Genomic DNA, 14,237 nt, shown 5'->3' on the forward strand with positions numbered 1-14,237 from the left:
GAGAATCAATATGGAATGTCTATTGTACGGTACCCAAGAACGGGTTGTGATGTCTAAGATATGTCAAAGTCCTCCATGATTGTGTAATGGGGTGTTTTGGTAGGCAACAAAGTGGATTATTAGTTATAAGTTTTGTTAAAGAGTATGTAGGGTGCTTTGGTGATATAAGGCTTGCAGCAGCTTTTATGTCTACTATTGTGGGATGGTCTTATTGGAAGCCTAAGGTGAAGTCTTTGAATGATGCATCTACAACTGTATCGAGATTGATGGTAGAAGCTGAAACTGCCGTCGGCAAGTTCAAGTGGCGTTGCTTGGACTTGATGCATGTCTCCAAGTGCTAGAAAAGAGATGGTCCCAACCGAACATTCTAAGGTCAAGGTGGAGTAGTCAAGGTGGAGCAATTAGATATGTTTTTCAGGTTCTCCTTTGGGGCGTATAATTGCCAAGGTGGAGATTGTTGTATTTGTGTGTGACTCTTATACTTTGTGGAGTTTATAAACAAAGGAAGAAAAGCATATAGGTGCTCTGCAGCAGGGACTCGTCAACGAGTGAGGCACACTCGTTGACGAGGAGATACCAAGAGCCATAATATCTCAGACATTCAGTGACTCTTCAACGAGTGGACTTCTCTCTCTCGTCGACGAATGCTCTCAGGGCTATGAGGACAAATTCAAATTTTGAATTGGAATGTTGTGACGGTTGGGTATTCGGAGGGAAGCCTCTGAGGGGTTGTTAAATATGTCGTTCTGGGCATCTTTTGAAGAGTGAGAGGGTAGAGAAGGAGAGAAGACCATTGTATAACATTGTAGTGTGTAGCTTTGATTTTCATAGTGAAATCTCTTGCCGATTGCTCCCGTGGATGTAGGCTTTACCGAACCATATAATTCCTGGTGTTGTTGCTCTTATCTTTACTTTCTTTATATTGTTATGATTGTGGAAGTATTTTGTATTCATCATTTAGATTGTTGCAAGTGTATGTTTGATCATTTATAATAATATTGTTATTCCGTTGTGCAGTTTTTGAGAGGCCCTATTTCACAACAAAGGAGATATTTGAGAGCATGAAATTTAGAATTAGAATTAGAATTTGTGTAGAATTAGAATTTGTGTGGATTTATAAAAAATTCAATAAGATTTTATACTACTTTTAGTCAAAATACACGCAAATTAATCCTCCAAAAATTTTTTCTTCTTTCCACATTGGATAGCATTAGAGTTGAATATAATTTTTTTTTCATTGGCAAAATTAAATGCATTACTAATAATAGAGTAAAACTAATACTAATACTCTGTTAATAGTAAAAGGTACATCAGTTGCCTATTTAAGTATTTCCTGGTTTCCTTTAAATATTCCCAAGCATTCTTTTTGCTTCCTCTTGGCAATATGAATAAGCTATCCACCTGCAATAGTGGTGCCGCACCAGGGGGTCTGAAGGGTTTGTTGGTGGTTGAAGTTTCTATGTAATAAAAAAAAAATGAAAAAGCCTAGTGCTAAATATGTAATTAGTGTGTTTGGAAACACAAATATCATATCAAGATGTTAATTTCTCAAAACCTCATAATATTTCAGCATCTTAATTTTTACCAAACCTTAGGCTCCATTTGGAACTTGAAAAGTATGAAGGAAAAGAAAAGAAAATATAAAGAAATCTAATTTCTCATATTTTGTTATAAAGAAAATTAAACAAAAATTCAATTTTATACACTATTTACGTTCAATTTTCAAGTTTTAATGGCATTTTATACAAAGAAAAAAAATATATAATAAAAAATAAATTTCTTTTTATTTTATTTTTTTTCTTTTCAAAATTCTTGACCCAAATGTCTAAACAAAGTATGTATGATTTCTTGTTGCCCTAAACAATAAATGAACCCAAAGCAAAATATACCTCACCGCCAAGATTAGATAAAAACAGTTACACACGGCTGAGCTACTCCCGTCGCACAGTAGTTTCACTGAATAGGCCATCTGAAAAGTCAAAAACGCAAGCTGGCGGGGGAAAGGTAATTGTCATGCATATCCATATGCATATGCCATGCACATGTCCGTTCCCACACAGCAACAGGGCGGGGAGTGGCAGCTACTGCGCGCGTGCGATCCATACGCGTCAGCATGCATGCAGTACCCGACGAAGGCCAGAGAGAAGAGGGGAGACCCTCTCTTCTGTTTTGCTCTGTTCTGTGCTCTGCCATGGCATTTAAACCCAAAGCCATCATTGCCGAAGTACGTCATCATTGCCATGCATTGTTTTTGACTACGTTTGAATATACATACACATACAAAAGTATGTGCTCCACGCTTTTTCCTGAGTTCCAAGATTAGTTCAGCCCCCCACTGTTCCCTCCCATCCTTTCTTCTTTTCTCAATCTGCGCCCAGTCTTTAATGCTCTCACCCATAGGTCCAATCCCCCTTCATTCTTAGCCTTCTGTCTGCGTAGCTCCCTTCATTCTTAGCCTTCTGTATGAGCAGAGATCGAGTGGGAGATCGAGTTAAGGGATGGGGAAGGGGGGGAGGAGTCGAACGTGGGTGGTGTCTTGTTGGGTTGTCTTCTGTTTCCTTTTGGAATTTGGAAATTATTTAGGCTCAACAGTGTGCCTTTAACAGTCACCCTGGCCTGCCACCCAAACTATATCAGCTAAAGCATTCAATATACATTATGGCACTGTTCATGTACCAACTTCTTGGCTTCTCTCCCCTGTATCCCCTATTTCCCGTTCACTCATCCATTAATCCTCTAGTAAATCCCATCCCCCTCTTGCAGGCCCCTACGTGATTTTTTTTTTAAAGATTAATTAAATAGAATCATATCCAATTTTATTTACAGTGCTGTTGCTTTAACTCATTTTTAATTTTATTTTCTACAATTTAATTATTCAACTTTTATTTTTCACACGCGCACGCGCACACCGTGACATATATATATATATATATATATATATATATACATATGTTTGAATATAACCAGACACCAAGTAGCTAGAAGTGCATTTTTAATAAAATTATGTTATCATATTTCATGGATGTGTCTTGAAAAAAATGTGGTGATTTTCAACAAGGATGAATATATCTTGGCAAAGGAAGGTGTACCTCATTTTCAATCAAAATTGCAGACCGATACACTTGGTGTTTGCAAATAAAGGAAAATAATTAAGCTTTGGAGGATTCAGAGTGTGCTCCGAGAGACTACTTTATTGCTTAAGTTAGAAAAAAGATGGGATTGGGCATGGATAACAATAATAGTGAACAAAACGGGTACGAGTACTTTGCCTAACTATCATTCCTCCCTTTTATAGGTGAAACTATCTTTGTGTTAATTTCCTAAGATTTTAAGTATCATGTCGATTTTGAGGAAGCCCCTCATATATATATATATTCCTTCTTTACTCCGGGTGGTTACTTATCTTTTCTAAGAAAGGCCCTAGCGCCCTTTCATTTCCCCTAAGCTATCCGTTCATAGCCCGATAGATATATAATGTACATATTTTATATTCCCATCATATACGACTCCCACTCGATCTCGGGTCTTGAAAAGTACTTTCAAGTTTGGGAGTATATTTTCCAACTCTCGCTCTTTCCATCTACATGAAACACATCTCAAGCTACTTTTTTTAATTCCATGTTAGGATCTTGGAGGTGAACTTTTGGGAAGGTGTCAAACTAAGTGGGGAGCCTTTATGGCCTAGGGATGCCCTTCGGTCTATATTTTTCCTCCTTGTACATTCTCCTTCATTCTACCTTCTTGCCAATTTCCTTCTTTCTAACGAAATTTCATTACCTTTAAAAAAAATAATTTTATTACAATTTATTATTATTAAAAAGTGGGTTATACTCTTTAACTTTTTTTTTTTTCATTGTATATGAATTTGAAAACATGGGGATCACTTTAAAATCGTTTCCTAGAACCTTATATTTTTTAAGTGTTTTCAAATATATTTTTCAACAACAAATTTTTAAATACACTTAACTAAATGCGAATTTTGTGCATTTTTGTATCTTGCATTTTGAATATTGAAAATTATGATTTAAACCTTAACGAAAAGGAACCTTGTGTGACTACCTATTGTGATAATTGACTTCAAAAATGCTAGTCAAAATACATTCTCAATGAAATTACATGAGTGCACCCATTCATCCGACATGAGACCATCTTCACACATGTCGCCTCACCTAAGTTAGCCCTATAAATATCACATCACCTAGGTCTGTTTGGTCGATGCCAAGTCACTAGCCTAATAAATGCCGCATCAGCAACATTCACTTCACTAGCTAAGGAAACTCCAACTAATCATAAAATGTTAAGCACATAATAATGGAATACCTAAACCTTAAGAGTCCATTTACTTCATTAATGTTCTCATGATGATGGGAGTAAAAAGAAGTGACTCAAATAGAGAAAAGGTAGGCAAATCCAAATCATGGGCAGGGAATTCAATTTAGGTCTCATTACACATGATTCCTTGGCGTACGTATCAATTTAGGTAGATAATTGCTAGAACCACTTCCGGCCGGCATGGTTTTCTTTTGTAATTTTTGGGATACAAACATATACTAAACTTAGAATCTAAAATATACATGCAAACACATTTATTCATCTTGATATGCTCGATTTTTTGCACCGTCAAATCATATGTAAAATTTAAATAAAGCTTTCTTAAGAAATATGAATGCAATTACTCATGGAGGGAATAATGCTTAAAACTAGAAGGGGGCACCTCAATTTTCATAAAATAAATATTAATCTGGACTTTTCATTACATTAAAACTTGACAAAATTTTGTAAAAGGAAGATTTACAAGCTACCTTCTATTCATGTGTAATTTAAAATCTACCAATTATAGAATATATATATATATATATATATATATATGTCATGTTAGTACTTGACCCAAGTGATTGTTTTTTGTGTGGATGAAATTAATAGTGTGAGTTTCCATCATACATTAATGGGTCTTATTTAGTATAACATGTGGATGGAGTTATCTCCCACCAGCTAGTTTTTTCACTGGTATATTATTCTTTATTTTCTTCTTCAATATATTTAATTAAATTACCTTTTAGAAAAATTATGTGGTCCCATTCTTATTAATTATTTTTTGTATTATTGACAAGGAGTTCGAACCATCACTTAAAGAAAAATAATGCCTTTAATTTACAAAAATAAATAAATAACCTCGAGTAGAGTTGAGTTATATCGATTTCAAGAGTACTTAACTTGTAATAATGACGGTTGTATGAATCCAGTTAAAAAATATATATTTCTCTTACACTAAAAATATTATGACATCAACTATGTATAAGTGGAAAAAATAAAAAGCTTAGATTCAATAAACTCTATACTATACTAATTACATATATATATATATATATATGTATATGCTAATATATAATATACAAAAAAAAAAAGAACACATGCATTGACTCTGACAAGCACGAGGGATGATTTAAAGATGGAGAAGCTCCATTAAACTACGGAAATACTCGTAAAAAACAATCTTTCCATCTAAATTTAGTATTACAATGCATTGCATTAATTGCTAGGAAGAAATTAAGTGGGCATATAGAGAAATTTTGTTCTTTTTTTTCTTTTTTTTTTAATAGTTAGAACATTAATTAATAATTAAGTTGTTGAGATATAGGAGAAAAGTGAATATTAAGACTAATGCGATCAGCACTTCACCACATGTAACAAAACTCTATGTACGTGGAAGTAATCTCTTGAGATATAAAATACCATGATCTCTCTCTCTCTGTCTCTCTCAAAATAATTCTTCAATGAAGGTCTGCATATCAACCCAAATTAAAGGTAATCGTCAATACGGAATCCCTCACTGCATAAATCTCCCGAAACCATTATCACATTCTCTAGAATTGAGAGAGAGAGAGAGATTCATCAGTTTACTACGATTAATTAATAAACTGGAATTTTCATACATCTAATAATCAAATAAATAAACGAGGATTTATATCCCAAAATCATGCAGATCAATGGTACGTATCATCGAAAGGCTGCCCTAATACTAGTAAAAAGCATATTTTTAATTACTTCCTATGAGTTCCGGTGAGATTTTATCGTCCAGGAATCGGGAAAAAAATAAAAACATCAAGAAGGATCAATTGTACGGCGATCGTCGCCGGCCGCAGCCCTAGGTTGCTGAAACTGACTCAGTTGTCCGATGCTCGCCGAAACGTTCATAGCCAGAAGACCAGCGCCGTCATAACCGCTCCCGGAATCGAAGGTCCTGAAAAGCTGCGCGGCCTGCTGGTCCCGGGGGAAGAACTGGTGGTGGTAGTGCTGCCCCCCGCCGCCGCTGCCTCCGAGGATGTTAATCCCTAAGTTCTGGTGGCCGTGGGAGGTGGCGGCCGCAGCGGCTGCGGCGGCGATGAGGCCGTGGCCAGCGATGCCGAGGCTCTGGTACTTGGACAGCTCGGACTTAGCGGAGGAGAGGTCGCGCTGGAGCTGGCGGAGCTGGTGCTGCAGGAGGGAAATGACGCCGACACAGCCGTACACGGGGTCGCGGAGGCGCATGTCCGCCTCGTACGCGAGAGAGTTGACGGCGTCCTCCCGCTGATGGGGGTGGAGCTCGTTCAGCAGTTTGGTAACGTTGCTGGCGCCGAACACTTTGTGGACGTTCGCAAACTTTTGCGGCTGGTCGGGGGGAAAGTACGGCGCGAATACGCATTCCGGGTGGCACCTCCGCCGGAGAAACTTGCAGGCAGCGCAGGGAGAGCTTGAGGACGACGCCATTGCTAGCTTCTTGCTTCGCTGCAAGTTTAGTTTAGAAAAATAAAGATGAATACATTAACGGTAGGGATTTTCCTTGGAGAAAAAACTCCCAGAATTAAATATCAATTGTAAACAATTTGGAAAAAAAAAATTTAGATTTTTAATTTTTGGTATGACGATTTGACCACGACCCACGTTCAGTAAGAGTGATTTGATGTGGTTTATTTATTTAATATTGTTTCATGCCAATAAATATAGATAATTATTGGTCGTGAGACATGAAAAATTTTAGAAGAAAAAATGTGTGCTCGAAAAATACCAAATTATGTTTTTGGGTAAAAAAAAATTTGGGGTCTCTAATGGGATAAGATAAAATAAGCGAGATAATTTTTTTTTTCTTTTTATGAAGTATAAAAAATGGGATTTTCTTTTTGATGGTGATAAAGGAAATAAATACACCGAAAAATTTTAAATGTAGGTTTAAAAACTAGCATTGAAATATGAATAGTTATGCAGGGAAAGCGCAACTATGATAAAAGAAATTCTTGGAAAAAGAGAAGTCGAGAGTGTTAATGCGTCTAAAGGCGACATTAAAGCTAAATGGTAAGAAGTAAGAACAATAAAATTGTGTATAAACGGAAACCGGAAAGCACAGATTCTTGAAGTAATAGTAATAAAATGTTTAAAACGGGAGCATATATATATATATATATATATATATATAAAACTATATATGTATATATATTCTTGGAGGATCTGGGTTGGAAGCTCCGATTTTATTACCGTAGATTTATATTCGGATCTTGGGATTGGATTGGGAATGAATCCAAACGGATCTTCAGCAAGCTGGAGCGGGCTTCAGAGATTAAGCTGCAAAAAGGCAAGTGTATGTGGCGAATATCAGCCTCCGATATGAACCTTCACATTTCCATATCCGTCCACACCAGAGAGAGAGAGAGAGAGAGAGAGAGAGATTTAGGGTTTGGGAAGGGAGGAAGGAAGGTGGATTCACCGATGGTTAAAGGGATTGGATCTCGCGAAGTAGGGTTTTGGTTGCTTCGCCGTTACCGATGAGGAGTTTCGAAGCAGATCTTGCTCGAATTTCCCTGTAAAGAATAGAAGATCTCGGGATGAACTCGGTTTGAACCCACATAAAATATACAAAAAATAATAATAATAATTAAAAGAAGAATAAAATAAAACCCATAAGCTCTTCCCGTGATCTGACCGATGGAAATTAACATTGGGAAGATTAATCCAAATGGGAATTCTTCCTGGTCACCACCTTCTCGGGAATTTAATTTAACAATACAAAGAAAAAGTTGAGAAAGGGAGTGCGTGCAAATATTGTTCTCGATTTCACCAGTCAAACCTTTTCAGTTTGAAGCTTTTCGCCCTCCTCTTTTTCGTCACACAAAAAGCTGCTCGATCCACCACACACACAGACACAAACACAGAGAAAGAGAGAGAAACGACGCCGTCTCTGCCCTGCTCTGCTCTCTTACGCCCTCTTCAAGTTCAACCCCTAGCTTCTCCTATTAAGCTCTGCCGCTCATGCAACTTCCTCCTTCGTTTTCCTCTCTCCCCGCTTCGGATTCTTCGCCGGAGAACACATGGCAACGAACGAGCATATAAAGATGATGAGGAGAAGCCGCTGCAGACTACTGCGGAGACCCAGAGAGAGAGAGAGAGAGAGAGAGAGAGAGAAAGGCTCCCTGGTGCAGAGGCTGAGGAATCGGGGAGAAAGCAAGCAGAGCGTGAGATGAATTGTTGCAGCGGAGTGCAGTGATAAGACCCTTCTTCCTCCCTTTTTGTAGTAGTAGAAAAAATCAATGAGGAGTAGGGAGAGATAGGGGTAGGGTGGAGAGGATCTTTCTTTTTTCTTTACTTCTGATGAGCTTTTAGGTTTTCAATTTTTGCACCTCTGCTCTGCCCTGCCGTTTGCCTTACCTACCCAACTCTATTAAATACACTATTATTTATTATTTTCTTCCTACCAAAACACATTTAATTTATATATATATTTTTTAAAAAAGTTAATTAAGATAATTATAAACAAAATTTAGATGTGGTTTTTATTTTTACTTTAATATTTTGATTTGGGGTTATATGAGTTGTGAGTTTTTCTTTTAATGGCAGCATCCTATGCTTGGCTGGTGTAAAAGCAAAAATAGTAAAGCTTGCATATTTGTTTCTACAAATAAAAGATTGAAAATTTTTGGAATAAAAACAAATCATTTGTGAAAACTTGTGTAATAGACATAAATATATTTGTGCGTATTCATTTTAAAATATCATTAAATTAAAGTAGTAGTAACCGATAAATAGAAATATGTGCAACAAAATCCTTTTTTTTTTTTTTTTAAAAAAAATTTGTTTAAAATTACTAGAAATCAAGATTGATGTTCAAAAGGCCTAATATTATTTTGGTTTATATATAAAATTTAAAGTTAATAAGGCCTTTAATCCAGCCATCTAGGGCTTCAAATATGGGGATCATGAAAAGCTAGTACAATCTGTTTTTTAGGGGCCTGAATTTCGAATTTCTGTTTTTTATTTGTGTATATTTGGACAAATGCACGACAAAATTGCATTCAAGATGCATAGAAACCTAAATTCAGATCCTACAATCTATGCTCTTAAACACAATCATAAGAAATGAATACTCACTATGATTGGGACTTTTTAGTTGTGATCGGAGAAGTAGGCCATTTGAATTTTTTATATGAGGAGAAGGTTTCCATATATTATATATGAGGCCATTCTTGAATTTTTATAAGAGATCTATTTATATTTGTTGTTGGAAGTTTGGCAAATATAACAATGATTTCCAAAGAGACTCCATGTATATAAAACCATTGATCTATACATTATTGTATTTTCTCAATTTTTGTTTTTCATTTTGTGTGTGCATGTGATGGGACTTGCGGAATAGCCCTAAGATCTTGTTGTAGTGCATACGGATAAAAAAAATAATCTAATCATGCAAACCCTAATTACGTGATTAGGATTATACCTACGACATCTATCTAGTTTGATCCTAAATCTGCAAGTACGAAAACGAGCTCCTGAAGACAACTAGGAATTTTCTAATGTATTCCTTGAACACGCCTTGCTCCTAAGAGAGTGAGCTCGTAAGCGGCTGCTAGGGTTTTCTTCTCTCACGAAAAATGTCTGCCTCTATGAGAGTTCGCTCGTATCACCCTAGCTGTTGAATGGAGCGCGTATATATTGGCTATAAAAGTGACCTCTAGGCAAATATGACTAGGCCTTCCTACGTAATTAAGAATTCCTAATCTGACCCGAATTCATTTTAATTGTGTTAATTATAATTCATACTATTGGAATTGGTGTGATCCCAAGAGGGGGGTGAATTGGATATTTAAAAACTGTTCGACTAATTAAAACATTTCGATTCACCATAGTTCATATTCTATTCAATATTAAAAACGTGTATGTAAAATGACTAAACTATCAGTGCAGACATACACATGTGCAGCATATCTCATTTAAATTAAATGTGTGCATGCAAATAATTATAGTAGTGAATAAGCAAGCATACACATATGGAAATTAAAGTGCAATAATTAAATAAGATAGGGAGAGAGAGACACACGATATTTGTTATCAAGGTTCGGTCAAACCAACCTACGTTCCCGCCTTAGGCATACCCCCCAAAGATTACACTATCTCTGCTCACTTAAACGAGTGGAGCATAAGTCGTTAAAATCTTTCCTTAGGGGGTAAGGTAAACCCCAGCTTAATTACAAGGTTGAACCCAACTTGTCTCACTTACGGGGCCGAAACTCCCCAGTTCAATTTCTAGGCTGAACCCAACCGGTCTCACTTATGGGGCTGAGACTCCCCAGTTCTATTAATGGGATTAACCCAACCGATTCAATAAAAATATTTTTGTACATGATAAAATGCTTCTAAATACAAGCAAAGATGTACAACATTTAAGCTCTAAATACATGTACTCTAATATGATATGAAATATGCTTAGTAAAGTAAGGGTGTTTTCAAAATAATTTTTGTAATCTTTGAATATAAAATGTATGATGAGGACCTAAAAAATTTAAACCCTAAATCAAATATTTCTCTGAAAATATTTGCAATAAGAAATAGGAGAGCCTAGGGTTTTACTTTCAAAAACTTTGCACACTCAAAACAAAATACAAGCATTTAAAACTTTATATGCAAATCAAAGCAAGGACATATTTCTCCAACAAAATATTTACCATGGAAATATGTGGAGAAAATCTCAAGCTTTACTCTAAAAAAGGTTTTTCAAACACGCAAGCAAGAGAGAGTAAAACTCTTGAATGAAATAAATGCTCAAATAAAAAACTCTCTTGTAAAAATGATTTTCAAGAAAAAATGAAAGAGTTTGGAGAGTATATAAAAAAAAAGTGACCCCAAAATGATTTTGCAATAAGAAGGTTGTTTGGGGGAACTTCGATTAAGAAATAATTTGAGAGAATTTTAATGCTAATCAAAGTTACTAATCTGGAGTTATGAGAGAGTATTTATAGATTTTTCAAAAATTATGACTGTTGGAGACACGCTCGGTATTTTTGGAAAATTTAATTAAAAATTAATGACGTTTTAGTCTTTTAAAAAATTTCTAAACCAAGAGGTTCGGTCAACCATATTTAAGGTTCGATCGACCATATCACTAAGTTTGGTCGATCGTGGCATTTTTGAACTAAGGTTTTGGTTGATTGTCTAAAGGAGATTTCGAATCCTTCGTAGGTTCGGTCGATCATGGCCAAGGTTCGGTTGACCATTTATGAGGTTCGGTCGTCCGTGGCCAATTTGAACTATGAGTTCGGCCGACCAAGTAGTTGGGGGTCAGACACGTGTTGGTTCAATCAACCGAGGAAGATACATTCAAAACAGAACAGTCGATCGAGCGAAGTCAACATGTTGACTTCTAAACAGTTCGATTGACCGTGGAAATTATAACGCTACAGCTTCGGTCAACTGGGCAGTCAAACTTTTGACTCCTAGGCAAATAGTGGTTCGGTCAACTGAGGGCATTAACAATGAATATTTTGCCCAAAAACTCTGGCATCGGTCGACCTTTGTTTTTGCCCCGATTTTGACCCTAAAGTTATTCCAAAAACTTTGTATGATTTTAGTCTTTTTAAAAAAAGGATTTTGGTGAAATGTGCTGGTCCCTAGGGTGTATCTACGATCGATCTAAGCATTCATCCATACCATGCAAATGCATGCATTATTATAGATCAAAATAATAAAAAATTAAATGTAATACAAGTAGAATCAAAATGTCTTCCTTTTTTCTCTTCACTCCATAGAATGCACTAGTTGAAGTAAGCTTTAAGTCTTCTGGCTTCTATTTCCCTTTCTCCTTATATGTGTGTTGAATAGTAAGCATGTTTCAAGCACTTAAAACACACATAAGAAATTGGTGCTTTATCAGCATCAAAATAGGGATCGAACTCAAAAAGTCAACACATACCACTAAAGAATTATGATTGCACTCTCTGTCATATTCAAAATTAAATTTCAAGCTCCTATTATTAAATGCTTATTTATCTCCCACGTAAAGATTATAGATACTCCTCTATTAAATTAAATTACTGACAATTTAATTAATTGACATATTAATTCCCTGAGACCTTCCACTTAACTTATTTGATGTGTCGGATTAAAATCCACCTGCAGGGTTTGACACATTCAAAACTTATAAGCATCCTCAAGGGGGTATCATCAATCCCAATACCGAAACATAGATTCCATCAATAATTAATGTTCACCATACACATAATGTCATCGCCCAACTCACTGAATTTTTTTACCCATAAAGAATCTCACTCTTCTATAAATCAAAGTAATAAACACTATATGCACGTGTCTAATAATCATATCAAGATTAAGAGCATAAGCACTCATAATAACCATGAGATATTAATTGTTTTATATAATCAGTATAAAAACAATTATCTCAAGATGATCTTGTTCAATACACACAAAGTGTACTAGTACAAGGAGTTGGAATTGTACCATTCCCAATAATCAAGACAGACCTATTAAAATCTTGTGCTACAGTTCTACTAATGGTGTATCCAATTTCATTTAAGACTATGAACAATAAATTTATATTCTATGAGAACTGATGATCTAATCTTTTGTGTATAACTCATACTCTACACACTAGATCACCTACTATATAGAATAAAAGACACACATGCATAATTATTAAATAAATAATATCAGGCAAACATTGCTCACAAAGATTCTCATTAAAATGGAATAACTGAAGTCCAATTATATAAAACATGTATTTAAGTATAAATCCCTAACAGTATGTTCATTATCTTAATTACAAGTCACATTCACAACAATTAGCGTGTTGTGTATATAGAATAAAAGACACACATGCATAGTTATTAAATAAATAATGTCAGGCAAACATTGCTCACCAATATTCTCATTAAAATGGAATAACTAAAGTTATTAATAAATACTAAAACCAATTACATAAAACATATCTTTCAGTATAAATCCCTAACAGTATGTTCATTATCTTAATTACAAGTCACAACAATTAGCGAGTTGTATGAAAAGTAAAATGTATTCCCAAGAGGGGGGTGAATTGAGATTTAAAATTTTTTTTTACCCCTTATTTAACTAATTCTTTTTAAGTTCAGCAACCACACATACAAAGTTGATTTACAATCACAAGTTCAGCGGAAAATTAATTTAGTTAAAACATTTATAAATGAATATACCAATTTAGTTAAAACATTCACAATAAGAAATGATTCCGACAATGCTTCCAAGATTTAGCAAGTGAGTAACTCAAAGTAAAGTTTAAGTATGTAGCTGATAAAAATCCCTATATTAATAAATTTGATTTCTCAATATGAAGCACAATTGAAATTTCCAACACTCTTCCAAAACTCAGAATTTAAATAAACTTTCAATTAATGAGTTTTGGGTGTTAATCAATCAAAGTACTCCCTATGGTTTCCGCAATAAGTATTGATCAACCAATGTACTCCCTTTTTGGTTTCCGCAATCCCAAAGTCAAATTAATTTTTAGTTTATTTAATATTCAATCCACGTAGTTTATATAAGCAAAAAATTAAAATCTAACCACACAGTTTATATGAGCAGAAAATTAAATGAGAGTAGGGAAGAGAGTGACACCATAAGTTTTGCGAGGTTCGGCTATACCCATCTACGTCATTGACTTAGGCAACACACCTAAGGATTCCACTATACCACTCCTTTACGGGTAGGAGCAACCTTACACACTCCTTTACGAGTAAGAGCAACCTTACAATCTCTCCTTCAATAAGCTATAGTTCATTTCTCTAAACGATACCCCATGCTTGGCCCAACAACGATTCAAAGACCTAAATCATCTACAAAAACAAGAACAAATTTGGTGTACAAAGACACTCTCAACAAGAGCTGATTAGTACAATAATAAAGCACAACTTTATACTTCAATTCAAAATAATAATAGAAATAATTTG

The 14,237-nt window shown here is 35.3% G+C and overlaps 1 protein-coding gene across 2 annotated transcripts; it reads right to left on the reverse strand.

The window, feature by feature from the left end:
* Window positions 1–5,886: 5,886 nt before the first annotated feature.
* On the reverse strand, window positions 5,887–8,587 carry LOC131153347 (protein ASYMMETRIC LEAVES 2). 2 transcript variants are annotated; one of them, XM_058105596.1, is made up of 4 exons: window positions 8,099–8,587; window positions 7,739–7,832; window positions 7,510–7,596; window positions 5,887–6,765 (listed from the first exon to the last, which is right to left on the reverse strand). In XM_058105596.1, the coding sequence occupies exon 4, from the start codon at window positions 6,745–6,747 to the stop codon at window positions 6,103–6,105; it is 645 nt and encodes a 214-aa protein (XP_057961579.1). In that variant the 5' UTR covers window positions 6,748–6,765; window positions 7,510–7,596; window positions 7,739–7,832; window positions 8,099–8,587; the 3' UTR covers window positions 5,887–6,102. The 2 variants fall into 2 exon arrangements, with proteins under 2 accessions (XP_057961579.1, XP_057961580.1); XM_058105597.1 differs by having other exon boundaries at window positions 7,510–7,832.
* Window positions 8,588–14,237: the final 5,650 nt, after the last annotated feature.

The sequence above is a fragment of the Malania oleifera genome, chromosome 4, assembly GCF_029873635.1.
Source record: "Malania oleifera isolate guangnan ecotype guangnan chromosome 4, ASM2987363v1, whole genome shotgun sequence".
Classification (NCBI taxonomy): domain Eukaryota; kingdom Viridiplantae; phylum Streptophyta; class Magnoliopsida; order Santalales; family Ximeniaceae; genus Malania; species Malania oleifera.